This window comes from Gobio gobio (genome assembly GCF_949357685.1).
Source record: "Gobio gobio genome assembly, chromosome: 3".
Taxonomy (NCBI): domain Eukaryota; kingdom Metazoa; phylum Chordata; class Actinopteri; order Cypriniformes; family Gobionidae; genus Gobio; species Gobio gobio.
This window is the reverse complement of record NC_137099.1, coordinates 46486943-46502318: the sequence shown is the minus strand read 5'-3', so window position 1 is coordinate 46502318 and position 15376 is coordinate 46486943. Positions and strand designations below refer to the sequence as shown.

Sequence of the window (15376 nt, the reverse complement as noted above, 5' to 3'; positions counted from 1 at the left end):
GTGGAGAAAAATCCTGGAATGTTTTCTTCAAAAAACTTAATTTCTTTTCGACTGAAAAAAGAAAGACATGAACATCTTGGATGAGATGGGGGTGAGTAAAATATCAGGAAATTTTCATTTTGAATTGAACTAATCCTTTAACACCTTTCAGTCAAAATGGCTAAACATGGTTTGCTTTAATTTTGAACTATATTAGCTCACCTTTTCTCAAATCCAAAGAGGAGGATGAAGGGTCTGTTGCCACTCCCTGTGACAGTTTCTGAAACTGAGAGCAATGTACTTCACAATGTTAAAGGGGTGATTAATTGAGAAATCAACTTTCCCTTGAACCTTTGATATATAAAATTGAATCGTGATATAAGAATATCCTGTACGTTTCGGAGCTGAAAACTTCCTTGTTAGTTAAAGAAAAGCTTTAATTGACACCAGGCCCAGAAAACGTTTGCTCTCAGAATATGTCGACCCTTGACGTCATCGTATGCTGAACCGGCGCCTCAACAGATAAATATGTACACCTGATTTTGTAGCCCTGCCCACCGACTCGTGGAGCTAAACGGATCACGCTACCGAGCAATAAACATGCCGAAGATAGCAAGATATTGCGCTGTGCCTGGTTGTGGAAGAACACAGTCGCTGCATAAGCTTCCTTCTGATTCTAATAATAGGAATGAGTGGTTGAACTTTATTTTAATGAATATCCAGCTCAGGTGGGGAAGACATTGCATGCATGTTCATTTCACCACGGATTTGTAAACAAGAGACTGGATTTGCAGACAGGATGAGATTACATGAATGAAGCAACACACTAATGTGAGTAAGACATGATTTTATATGTGATTGTATTTGATCTGAATGCAATACTATGTTACATTGTGTACATGTTTAACTAAACATAACTTACCACTGTCACAGGGTTCACAAAGCCCAACGTCCCAGGGCTATGTGTTTTCCACATGGGCTACCAATATGTATCATCTTAAATAGTGAAATAACATTCCTTTCTTGATGTGCGTTGTTCACTCTCTTGACTTGATATTTGAAGGAAAAATAGAATCGCGGAAGTTTTGATCATGCTGTCTGCAACTGTTACGGATGTACGGTGCAGCAGTGAAGAGGAGAGTTGGGACTTCCACAAAGATAGGTTTATTCAGAATCAACATCGGACAGAACACCACACAGCATACACATAACGTGTAAACATAACGGAGACCAGACAAGGAATGAATGCACAAAGAGGAACTTAAATACAAACACAGATGACTGACTAACGAGGGGCACAGGTGATACAGATGAGGATAACTAAACACAGCTGAACAGAACTAGACTAACAAGGGTTACCAAGGAAACAGAGAAAGTGGCGGGAAACATAGACAAAGGAACATGTGACCAAAGCAAACAACACGACATAGACACAGATATGTAACAGCAACGTACTTGGTGCGATCGTATATCCACCGCCAAGTAATATAAAATAACATTCATTTTAATCGCGGGTGGATGAGAGAGAAATCATTGTGTTTGTTTGATTAGCCCTGAGGGACGAATCATTCTGGTTGCCACTTTCAAAACAATGCCTCACACATACTCATGGGGAGCCGAAGCTCATTATATTATGCAAAGCTTATCCAATCATAGTGGGCGTTTACTTCCAAGTCTTCAGTGGGGCACGCTCATTAAAACCGATCGTGTCTTGAGAGAAGCTCAAAACCAGGGTAGAAAATATCCTATTACTGATTCATTATGATGTTTTTGTATGTAAAAACCACGCAAACGTCACAAGTAGACCTCAGATAACAGTATACAAAAATTAAAAAAAGCTGGTTCATGACACCTTTAAGATCTGTTTCTACTAAATCGGACATAAATATAATGTTGATATGATATGTAGCTACCGATGAGCTACCTATGACACTGATTAGCCAATTAAAATTAAACATGTTTCAAATTAGGCTATAATAATAGTGTGTTGTATGCAAACAGCATTGTTAGTGTACAATTTATTTATTTAGCCTTTACCTCAGATTACCAAAATATCATCTGAAAGTGTATGTTCTGCTCTTTTAAGGGGTTGTCTCAGTTCATTTTTAGCACTAACGATCACAGAGATATTCATGCAGTTTAGCACTATAGATTTCGTCTTCTAGTTTGTGCTCACCTTTCTTTGAAAAGTCAGTTACCAATTGTTTCCTCTCATTTTGTTTTCTTTCCTTCTCCTGTCTTTCCTTTCTTTTTTGGTGGCCTGATTTGGCTTTCTTTGAGAAAGACATTTCTACAGCAGAAGTTTGCGCTCCACCAGATGCTCAACAAACTAAGATAAACAAAATGGACTAAACCATCTGGTGCATTAGCAAGGGGTGGGACCTTAGATAGTCTTTACTTTTTTGTAGTCAGTCAATCAACCAAGTTATTCAGCCAATACACTAACTTTACATTTCATCTGACATTCATTATGGAATTTAAATAGAAAATTAAAATATCCAGGTAAAATTAAATATATTCCAGACTTTTCAAGGGCCCTCTCTCCCCTTTGGCCCTGGTAATCAGTACCGGTTCCTGACGCCCCTGCCTTAACTGTCCGACAGCACTGCAAGAGCTAGCGGAGCCATTTAGCGGCAGTGTGCGGGACACATTTAGCATCTCAGCCGGAGTTCAAAATGAACACTCGGCAAGCACCGAATTTGAGTAAAAATCATTGTTGGCTAGTATGAATATAGCAGTTTTTGCATTTTAATATTGTCTGATGTGTTGCGTGTTTCAGGATGAAGCATGCCACTGTGTTTTATAAGCCAGCAGCTCATGATGAGTCTGTTTTATTGACTTGGAGTGGCTTGTGGGCAGTAAATACTGCTCATCATCTTCCCAAATGTTCTAATGAGAATCATTTGTAAATCTTGTTTAGAAGTATTATCAAATATTAATAGCTATGGAAAGCAGATAAATTAAGACAATCATAAATATAAGTATTGTATGTTGTTGTTCTTGTTCTTCTTGTAAAATTGTACTGCTCATAGATGAGAAAATGAGACCTTCAGTCAATATACTTTGAGTTGTGAGAGAGAAGCTGGCACCAGATCAGTAAAAAGGTCTACAGTTTATTCGTTTTTTCCTTTCATTAGAAATACAGAAGATTTCTTTGGATGGGGTTTAATGGCAGGAACACTGGAGGGGTGTGTGTTTGTGGGCATTGAATGATTTGCTTGTCTGATCTTTAGCGTGGGTTAATCTAAGCTTTAATCTGCACCACTGCAGGGCAGGATCTCTGGGAAAAGGCTGCAAAGAAGTTTAGACTCAGGGTTTAAATTTAGGATGCAAGGCAGGAATATGCAAAACAGAATCAGACGCCCTTTGATATTTCCGGTGATCCAGTGTCCTCAATCTCTCAAATGCACAAACACACAAAGTTGGTAACGTTATACGTTTTCATTCAATTTCATATTTTTTATTTCTGTTCTGTCTCTCTTTCTCAGTCTCATACACTTCTCAAAATATACTAGCATCGGCATATTAAGGTCAGCGTGAGGAGTTTGAGTTAGGAGTGGACAAAAGAGGTCAAAAATGGCTGTGCTGGCTTTAGTCTGCTGTGCATAAAGTGTGTGTGTGTGTGTGTTTGTTTGTGATGGGGTCACGGTGAGTTTGGCCTGATTGAGCCGTCTCTGATCCTCTACTATTTAAGTGTCACACGGCATCACAGCTTTACAGACCAAACATTTATCACTATTTATATGAGGGTTGTAATTTGATTTGTTAATCTAGTGTGATTTAAAAAAAAATTTTCAAAGTGGTAAATGCATTAATCACTCTAACCCACAGGCCTACATAAAATCTGTGAAAAGGATATTTTCCTTTTCAAGCCAGATTGATTTAATTGCTAAATGCGAACTATAGGTCAGTTATGATAAATGGCTCATATTTGATTATATAAAACACAATAATAATAATTATTAATAATAATAATTTGATACATCTATATAGCGCTTTTCTAGGCACTCAAAGCGCTTTACATGGAAGGGGGGAATCTCCTCTACCACCACCAATGTGCAGCATCCACCTGGATGATTCGACGGCCGCCATATTGTGCCAGCACTCCATCCACACACCAGCTTATTGGTGGAGAGGAGACAGCCAATATATTGGCTTCTTAAGCCTTTTTTTTTAAAAAGGTTGTCCACATAAAATGTTTTACTCATCTGTCACAATAGTATATATTTTAAAGACTTCATTCTTCATTTGGGGGCTTTTTTGATAATACAAGTAACACTTTTTTCTTTCTGAAATAACAACAACATCAATAAAAAGATCTCCTCGTCTTTGTGGCAGTGTCTCAGTTAACATGGCCGTTCCTCCACATGAAAGCTAATGGATCTGAACCAATCAGCTTGCTGACCCGTCCTGACTCCACTGTGTAGAAAATGCATGTGTGAAAGTGTCGCATTTATGCCATTTCGCGCTCCTCGTTATGACTGCAGTTATTATCATCCTAGCAACCATGCACAAATAGTGTAATTATTCCTGTTACCATTTCCGCAGGATAATTGAAGCATTATTCGGTGGTAATGGAACTGAAATAGATCTTGCAAAGCTTCCTTCCGGCGGGCTTTTCTGGAGATGGCTGTGTGATATACCGGTCAGCTCACTCTGAAAATAGACCTTTTTCTTTCCTACAAATAAATGTGAAGTCCATTTCGGTTTTCTTGAAATGTGCGTTTATCTATCTATCTATCTATCTATCTATCTATCTATCTATCTATCTATCTATCTATCTATCTATCTATCTATCTATCTATCTATCTATCTATCTATCTATCTATCTATCTATCTATCTATCTATCTATCTATCTATCTATCTATCTATCTATCTATCTATCATCTATCTATCTATCATCTATCTATCTATCTATCTATCTATCTATCTATCTATCTATCTATCTATCTATCTATCTATCTATCTATCTATCTATCTATCTATCTATCTATCTATCTATCTATCTATCTATCTATCTAATCGTCAATGAAAGTAACATTTTAGTCAGCAAAAATAAACATTTATTTTATCATGTGCAAAATGACAATGTTGTGAACTCCTCATGCTTTAGACACTTATAATTTTTCATGTTTTGGATACTGGTCAGGATGTTAGTGCATATGTAAGATGTTTTTCTTTTATATGGGAAGTGTTTTATCCCTTTTAAATAACCTTTTTTTTTTTTCAACGCTACTGACCTTACCAGAACAGAATTGCGATTCATTTTTGGTTCTCAACTCGCCAAAGGACACAGAAACCGGAATAGTGATCCAAAGAGTCTATAATGTAACATCAAATACTTTTTAATCACACATAGAACCACATAGAACCCTGCATAGTGAAATAGGGTTCTTGATAAGAAGAGGGGTTTTGTTTCTGCAAAGAACCACTGACCACTGACTTTATTTTTAAGCCGTGAAGTGCAAATGTTTACACCAATTTTAAAGTGTAAAACTGAGCAGGAGATGCCTCAAACATATGGTTTAATCACTCTTAAGTCTGTTGTGTAGGACTGTGGAGTGTGTGTTTGGCACTGTGCTTTAGGGAGTGTTTGACATGGCGACTGAGACTGTCGGGAGCCTCTCTTGAGGATTCACTGACAGCTACATCAGAAAAAAGGAAATACGAAACACAGCTTGAGCACAAAAGAATGGTGATGCTCACTGACAAGTGAGGAACCGTGACTGGAGCAAACAGCGGATGATGGTTTGATCTCATGCCGATTCCTCTCACACCAGGCTGTTCCATTGTGTGTCATTTTATTTAATGAAAAAAGTTCAAGCAAACTTTCTTGTTTCCAGTATTGGGAAAATAATACACTTTATCAGTTCTTCATCATGTGTCACTATTCACATCGTCGAACACAATATTTATAAAACCCCTGAAGAGGAAAAAGAAAGAAAGAAACCCTGAATTGTCCCTTGTTCAGCGCATCCTTATATCTGTCATGTTTTCACTTTAAAGTATTTTACAAATGATGTAAGGCTATCCTGTTGTGTGTAATTTCACATCTTGTTTCATAACAATATTTCAAGTGAAATGACTCCAGACTAAAATAAAGCTGAAATAAAATAAAACAAAAAAATTGCTTTGGCAACTAACTAGAAAAGTAAATATATGTTTAAATACTAAAATTACTAAAACTAAAATAAATATGAAATAAATATAAATATAAATATAAATATAAATGAAAGCTAAATAGAAATAAAAAAATGTAAATTAAATTAAAATATTAAAGGAGCTGTATGTAGGACTGTGGCCAAAACTGGTACTGCAATCACTTTCAAATTACTGTTGAGCGGTGTATCCCCTCTCCCCCTCCCCTGACTCAAGGTTGCCAGCTAGGCTGCAGGATCCAGCAGGAACGTAGGCTGGAGCTTTCAATGGCAAGTGACGTGTCGTACACAGTAAGTTTTTTTTTCTTTCTGTTAATTATGTTTATGCTTCAAGAGCGATGTTTTGTGAAGTAATTATGAATCGCAAAAATTTACTAATGGCGATTAGCCAAATATAATCGTAAATATGAACGCTCGTATGTGACAGTACATTCCCACATGAAAAAATACTATAGTATATTATAGTAAGATTACAGCAAAGCTAAATAACATTAGCAATGGTCATACAGGTCAACTTGCAGCATGTTTTGTCCACTATATATGCGAAGAACGAATGAGGAATCATTTTTACCGAGGTAACGTTAGGCTACTGTCTCAAATACGTTTTCACATTGTCATAATAGGCGTGCTAATGTTGTTTTCCTCAGCGTCCCAGCATAATGACAGAGAAACGGGCTCTGATAATGCATTACTAATGTTAGCAATGACGACTCGCCGTTTTTATTTACCAAACAATTCCTTAATGTTACCTTTTCAATTCAATGACCCAACTCCTCCATCTGCGCTAACCTAACGTTACTTTGCACGAACATGCATAACTTTGTTCGACTGTCATGAATATTTGAAATGTCCATTTACATTAAGTACAAGTTAGCCAAACATAGATGAACCTTACCTGTCCAGGAGAAAATTAGCAATGTTGGCATCAGTCTTCAAATTATTCTCCGTTTTCAGCCGTCTCCATCTTTCAAAGGCATCTCTTATACAAATCCTTGTTTTATTTCGGACACTGTCACAACATATTTTCTGATTCATAACGAGGTTGTTTAGGTTTCGTAAAGTTAGACATTGTTTATCCAAAAAGTTTGTAGCTGCAGCTGTGGTAACTAGAGCAGAGCTGGCAACCCGAATGCAGAAACACTACTGACTTTGTGATTGGTAGATAGGTGGAGGGTGGCGCTTCAGGCCAAAACACAACATGTCAACATCAACATCAGTTGAGGGCTGCAACTTCACTTTTAAAATGACAATATCTTGGCCGGACAACCGTTGTCAGTGATATAAGTATTTGACATTAACATGATTTCTTAATGTCTAGTGACATATCAGGGCCATTTTATGATTAATTGAAATACATTTCTTACATACAGTTCCTTTAAGTAAAATACCTGACTGTAGCACTGTTTTTCAGAGAAACGAGTACGTATGTGAGCCTTTTTCCTAATTATCTACAAACATATTATGGTATTTTTATGCTTTAGTACAGTCAAAAACTTACATACAGCACCTTTAAAGCAAGTCGTTTAAAAAAGTTGTGCTAAAAATGATACTGCAGTGGCTGTTCCTATTTAAATCTAGCTGGTTTGGTGTCTCGTTTTGAAAATTTAGTGATCTACAGTGTTTACACGTCACATTTTAGCATCGGTAGGGCTCGCTTAGAACCTCAATGAGGTGGTACTAAAAAAGTACCAGGTACTAGGTATTGTACACAGTGGAAAACCCCCCAAAAAGTGAGCCGTACCGAGCCGTACCACGCAGTGGAAAAGCGTCATATGTCCACACATGGAAATGTTACTTCATAATTGGTATTTGAATGCTGTTTTACGTAGTAATTATGATAATTATCTTTTAAGCCACGAAAGCAGGACACAAGCTTCAAAAGAGATTGAATGCACAGAAGTGATCAAGAATTATTCATTCATTCGAAAGATTTGTTCAAACACACTGATTTATGAACGCAACATCGGCATTCCCGAACAACTCTGTAACAGAGGCAAAATGGAGCACTCGAGTATAAAGAACAGAAAGAAAACCTGTGTAAAAGTTCTTTCTGGGGATATTGCAAACTCTCGCACACTCTTTCTTCCACATTCTCTTGCAGCTTGAAGGCTTTTTTCTCTTAAGTTTCCCCTCAGTCAGGTAAACTTTTCTCCCTCCTGCTACGCAGGCCTGATCCTGTACCTCAGATGTCTACCGTAATCAGGAACCACCTGCTTACATTACCAGTGTTCAAAGGGCCTGGAGCTGGGCTTCGTACGTGCATATGTTTTTTGTAATGAGTATCTGTATGCAGGATCTAAAGATGCAGGAATGAATCTAGGCCAGTGCTCCAGTGAATGACAATATGATTGAAAACTCCTACGTTACAGGATCCCCACTACCAAATGAAAGTCAATACTCACTAACCTGAGACGTCATGGATGGAGGGTTTCTAGTTTTTGAGTATTGGCTCTCCAAAATCGTTTTTAGTAGCTGATTCTAGCAGGGTGGCTGATGGTCGACACACTTAAATAAGTTATCATGAAGAGTGCAAACTCGCACTTCACACTAACACCACAGCAATTTCAAAATGCCTGTCTTGGCAAGATATATGTGTAAACAGAATGTAAACAGCAATTTAGCTCTTGTATATACTTAACCCTTTTCTGTGCTGCAGCATTTTCTATTCATGCTGCTATATTTCTGTTGTTTTGAAAGTGTAAAGTTTCACTGTAAAAAAGACTGCATATTTTACTCAATAAAATTGAGGCAACTATTTGCATCAGCTTTTTGAGTATTTTAAACTCATTTTATTTGTGTTTATCCTATTAGACTTTGCAAGTTTTCAACTTGGAAGTAATAGCAACTCAATTTTATCAATTTAGAAAATTATAGTTTTAAGTATATCCAATATAATATTTTAAGTAATATTTACAAATGTCTCCTTGTAAGCCACACATGAAATTACTTTTTTCCAAGCTACTTTTTTAATATAAATTTAATTTTCTATTTTTTTTTTTACATTACCATGAAACAGTAAACCAGCATCTCAATACAAAACATTTAATCACTTTAAAATGACAATGCAACAGTGCAAAACACAGTAGCTTATTTTTTCACCTTTACATAAAGCTGACTTCAAGTAAAAAAACATTATGTACAGCGTATAACAGTTTTTTCAATGACCATTGGTCTGTTTAACCCACTGAGAACAGTAATTCAGTCATCTAATTAAAATGTTTCGAACAATGTTAAAAACATAAAATTAAAATACATCATAATTATTACATCAGCTGATAAAAAAAATAATCACTGAGAAAAGTGAACACCAATTTAAAGGGTTAGTTCACCCCAAAATGTAAATTCTGTCATTAATTATTCACCCTCATGTCGTTCCAAACCTTCGTTCATCTTCAGACACAAATGAAGATATTTTTGATGAAATCCCAGAGCTCTCTGATCCCTCCATAGACAACAATGTGATGAACACTTTCAAGGCCCTATAGGAAAGATAATTAAATTAGTTCATGTGACTCCAGTGCTTCAAACTTAATGTTATGAAGCCACGAGAATACTTTTTGTGCCCAAAAACAAACAAAAATAACGACTTTATTCAGCAGTTTATCTTTAGCCTGTTAGTGTTAGCCAAGCCGTGTAATTCAAGCCAAATTTAAGTATTTATCAATACAAACATTTAGCTTTATCCTATCTATATTTAAAGCATCAAACCTTTGAACAGTTCATATTTAATGTCATTCTTACCTTTTTTAGTGTCGTTGGGTTGCCAGCAGTGCAAATTCAGTCCTGTCACCCATCAAAATGGTGTCTGTCATGAACATTTGTTTTTGCAACTGCCAAGTCCACTTGTTTAGACTTTTAAATAAATTTTACTTAAAAAGTATCTCAAAAAGGCACACATCTAAAAAGCCTAGTAAACATTACTCAAGATAATACACGCACCGTTTAATTGTAAAAAACATGTGTTTACAACAACATTATATTAAATAAGTTACTCAAAATATTAAGTAAAGTACCAAACATCGATTTATTTGTTGAAAATATAGAATTGATTTTTGTTACAATTACAACCCCACGGAGTCATTTTTCCCAGTGTTGGTGGGCTACAGCAATTTCTTAAATAAAATATTATTTAATAAAAATGTGTTCATCTTCATTATACCAAAGGTTGTAATTTCTCGTCAACTGTGATAACAATTTAAACAGAAAAGTTTGAGAACTTTGCAACTATATTTTACTTACATAATTAATATTTGAAAAATTTAGATCACTTTATGGTTAATATATTATGATCATTCTAGTCTCTGTGTGTGTTTTTCCTCATTAAAAGTAAGATAATGCAGTCTGACTTTCACAACAATGTCTGGATCCCATTAAGACTCATTCTGAAGTCATTAGCCTGTAATATAATGTGCCATCTGAATCTTTTCTAGTCTCAATTTTAGCGTTTTAGCATGATGGATGTGCAACATTTAAAGACTTTTCAATGGAGAAGCTTTTCTGTTTTAATAATAGATGTGCGACAGGCTCACCGCGGCAGGCTCACCGGCCTTTGATTTTGTTAAGGAAGTCATGAAGCATGAAACTGATAACTGAGTCTGTGATGTCTGCACCTTTTCCTTTTATCGTCCTATTAAACTGTCATTCTCTGTTTTTAACTTTTCCATTATCCTTTCAAAAATTCACTCCTCTCTTTTTCTCTTATCTTTCCACAGTAAACATGACAAGTGCTACGTCCCCAGTCTTGCTAAAATGGGACCCCAAGAGTCTTGAGATTCGCACACTGACTGTGGAGAGGTTGTTGGAGCCACTGGTCACACAGGTAAAGGCCTGATAGATTTACAATGATTGCAGTTTCTTATTTGCATGTCCGGTTGATTAACCAACAAATTCCATTGAATTACTCCTAGCTGTGCTATATGTTTTTGGGTTGGGTTAAGGCCCGTTCATGTCTGCTGCTTTAAATGCTCGAGCTCTATAAAGCAGGATGGATTCTGATTGGCTGTCAATGTTTTTATCGTTCATCAGCTGTAAATAAAGGATTCTGAAAGTGATTCCTGCAATATTTTTTCTGCGTGCCATTATCGTTATAGTTGCAAACTGGCTTTAAACGTTAGTGGTCAAATTATATGGATTTATTTAATTATTTTCAATGATGTTGGTGAAGTAGATTTGGAAGTGATAGAAGGGGAGGTGCTACTGTTAATTATCCAAGTGGGCATGGTTTTTGGTTCCTAATCTCAAAATATCAAGCAATTCATTGGTCTTGCCAATATATTGATCTGTCACTAGACAGCTTTATACTTATCATTTGTTTAATGAGGCTCATCAGGAAAATTTGACTAGTATTCAAAATTAACTTACTGTAAATCAGTGATGATCATAATGTCATTAATGGTGTGTTTGAAGTCGGTCTTGTATTGGCTGATTACTGGAGGCTTTGTCAGAGCAGTGCAGGCTGAGGTTGATGCTTAATATTACATTGTTCAGTTTCCAGAAGTCCAGAGCTCACAGCAGGAATCTCATTTCAGACTTGTTTTTTCCTTGTTTACTTGTGTCTAGGGTATATCTAGGGTTTGTTAGGCTTACAATTCTAAGAAAAGTTTGCAAATGAACAAACAAGCAAACTTTTTGGACTTCCATACCATCAGTCAAAAGTTTGGACACAACTTATTTGCATTTATTACTTTCCTCGTGTTAGAATAACAGTAGACTTTTAAATTGTAACAGAAAATCAGGTTTTTTTTTAAGTAAATGCTTTTCTCTTGACATTTCTGTTAATCAAACATGGTTCTTGAGCACCAAAATCAGCATATTATAATGATTTCTGAAGGATCATGTGACATCGAAGACTGGAGTAATGATGCTGATAATTCATCACAGGAATAAATAAAAGATTTAAATATATCAAAATCGAAATCAGCTTTTTTAAATTGTAATAATATTTCACAATATAACTGTTTCATTGTATTTTTAGCGTGAGCATAAGAAGCTCAAAACATTAAACAGTATTTTCTAGATTCTGAGCAATTATGTCTTTATAAACTACTGTTTTATGGTTTTTATGTCTTTCACAGGGAATTAGCTGCCTGGATGAAGTGTTAGATCTTATAAAACAAAAGCATATCTTCCCATAAAAACTTCCCATTAAAAGGAGACCCGGAGCATTTTTCACTTCACAACATTAATGGCAGATGCCGGGCATGACCTCGCTATACATTAGATTATAGACCTTCTGCTTCTTCTGTGAGAGAAAATGGGGGGTGAAAGGAAGGCTCTTAGTTCATACACAAACTGCAAAGTTTCAGATTGACAACCATGTCCTTTACTAAACACCTCGTGACTGTAAACTTAGATGCCGACTTGTTTGGTGTTAGCTCGTTTTGACCAAATAAATTAGTATCCATAGACAAAATACAGATCCAGGTATCTGTCCTTTTTCTCTTCTGCATTCACTCACACATGCTTTGATGTGATGATGTACCTTGACCTCTCACAGAGATGCCATTTACCATGCACAGCTCTGAGGACAGACAGTCCAGTTGTCTGGATCAAAATGCCCTGAAGCTGAATTTTCAAAGCTAGGTTGGAAGAATTTTAAGATATGAGACCAACAGTCTGTTTGACTATTGTGTGAATTGGCTGCTTTGATCTCAAAGGGGAAGACTGTTAAAATGCTATTGCCCTGGGGGTTTCTGAATATTCTGAGCCAATTCATAATCAGGGTATTAATAGTCAATAGGGGATAGGTGGGATCATTAAGGTTGACTGGCCCAAAAACTAATGAGAGGATTAGTGTAACGTACTGCTCCGAGAAAGAGGTTGAGAATCCAAATGCAGCTTTATTAGTAAGGGGTAATCCACAATCGTAGTCAAAAACAGGCAACAGGTCATACACAGGCAAGCAGTCCAAACAGGCAAACAAGGCAGGAGAGACAGGCAAACGGGTAATCCACGGAACAGGCAAGAAATCCAAAACCAGAGACATGAAACCAGGGAAACGCTCAGAAATGCAGTGATAAAACGTCTAAGGTTACGTATGTAACCTCTGTTCCCTGAGAACAGGGAACGAGCGCTGCGTCTAGCTGACGCTATGGGGAACGCCCTCGGCGTGACTGGTGTCTGAAGCTACTATCGAATCACGGCAAAGTCTTTGACCGACGTCAGCCCATGACGTCATCAACGTGCGACCCGGAAGTATAAAAGGGCGCCGTGCCAACACATACACATCTTCTCGTCTGAAGGGACTGTATGGCAGATAGGCCCTGAAGCATGGCAACGCGACGCAGCGCTCGTTCCCTGTTCTCAGGGAACAGAGGTTACATACGTAACCTTAGACGTTCCCTTTCGAAAGGGAACTCTCGCTGCGTCTAGCTGACGCTATGGGGAACGATATACCAACGCCGCCATGCTGAGGGGAGTGTCTGCCCATTGGCAGTGACAACTGTCAACTCAAGTAATTAATAGAAAAACCTGAGCGATTCCCCCTCAGGTCCTGGGCTGACAGTGACAGCACTCCCTACGGTCATAGCCCAAGCTATACAACTAAACGGAACCCTAACGCACTGCGTGGAGTTCCATCTAGACAGCTCGAAGGCCCGGGACCACTACTTCCAAAGAAGGGGTCCCTTCAAGGGAATGTGGCTAGGGGACCCGAAGGAACCCCAGCCAGTCACTACTCGGGAAATGTTCTCCCGAGTGCCACCAGGGAGGCCTGACCTGGTGCCCTAAGTGTTATGGACACTTCGGTTTAGCCAACCCTGTCTGTTCAAACAGAGCCTCTGGATGGTGCCCAAGGGGCGTCCAAGCTAAGGGACTGAAACACAGGCAGTCTTACTTAGCCCGGAACTCAGAGACGGGTTATCCAAGAGAGCAACACTCAGCGTAGTGCTTTTCAACCCTTGCTATCGAGGGGAGTCTGCCTGCTCAAATCAAGGATCTACCAGGTGCTTGTGTTTCAAAGCAGTAGGGAGGCCGAAAGGGCCTTAATGACTGATCTAACAGGGAGGCCTCATGAGAGGCCTACGACCGTCTGACCAGGCTCAGGCGGCTGAGCACTCATAGACGACCCTCATTGAGGGGAGCAGCTGAGCCTGCCTGGCGAGTAACCTCCAGCTGTAAGCCCAACTACCACAATTTCTCACAGAGAACTGGTAATCAAAGTGCCTAGCTCAGGAACTTCAACTTCAAGGAGGCCCTGTGGGCCTACTACTTGATAGCGGGTATTCCAGGGAGGCCTATAGAGGCCTACTACCTAACCGCAAGCCATGCTGGAAACCCAAGCATCCAGGCTCGGGACTCCGTCCTCAGGGAGGCCTTAGTGAGGCCTACTACCTGACAGCAATACCGCCTGCTGAGGTTACCATTGTTTTCTCAAGGAGGCCTATGGAGGCCTACTACTTGACAGTCAAGCTACGCAGGCTAGTCGGGCATCCTATTTAAGGAACCCGTCCTCAAGGGAGGCCTATTTAAGGCCTACTACCTGATAACCAGCCTTTAGGGAGGCCTGGAGAGGCCTACTACCTGATTGCAATACGTGCTAAATGACTGGGTCCCAGGAACACCTCAGAGAGGCCTGATGGGGCCTACTACCTCGTTCGAGTGACCACCATCTGGGACTCGACAGTCAAGCTACGCAGGCTTTTCGAGCATCCTGATTAAGGAACTCGCCCTCAAGGGAGGCCTATTAAGGCCTACTACCTGATAAGCAGCCTTCAGGGAGGCCTGGAGAGGCCTACTACCTGTTTGCAATACGTGCTAACTGTTTCAAATGACTGGGTCCCAGGAACACATTAGGGAGGCCTGATGGGGCCTACTACCTTGTTCGAGTGACCACAATCGGGGAGCTCACCCTCCGGGAGGCCTATTGAGGCCTACTACCCGACAGTCAAGCTACGCAGGCTTTTCGAGCATCCTGATTAAGGAACTAGCCCTCAAGGGAGGCCTATTAAGGCCTACTACCTGATAACCAGCCTTCAGGGAGGCCTGGAGAGGCCTGCTACCTGTTTGCAATGCGTGCTAACTGTATCAAATGACTGGATCCCAGGAACGCCTTAGGGAGGCCTGATGGGGCCTACTACCTCGTTCGAGTGACCACAACCTGGGAGCTCACCCTCAGGGAGGCCTATTGAGGCCTACTAGTCGACAGTCAAGCTACGCAGGCTATCCGAGCATCCTGATTAAGGAACTCGCTCTCAAGGGAGGCCTATTGAGGCCTACTACCAGATAATCAGCCTTTAGG

At 39.0% G+C, this 15376-nt stretch overlaps 1 protein-coding gene across 1 annotated transcript in view; it reads left to right on the top strand.

Moving 5' to 3' along the window:
* The window catches only part of ctnna2 (catenin (cadherin-associated protein), alpha 2), a 673292-nt gene that overhangs the window by 32434 nt on the left and 625482 nt on the right, over positions 1 to 15376 (top strand). Inside the window, exon 2 of the mRNA XM_079811627.1 lies at positions 10851 to 10957. Coding sequence (XP_079667753.1) covers positions 10856 to 10957 — 102 coding nt within the window. The 5' untranslated portion in view covers positions 10851 to 10855. The remainder of the gene's footprint in view (positions 1 to 10850; positions 10958 to 15376) is intronic.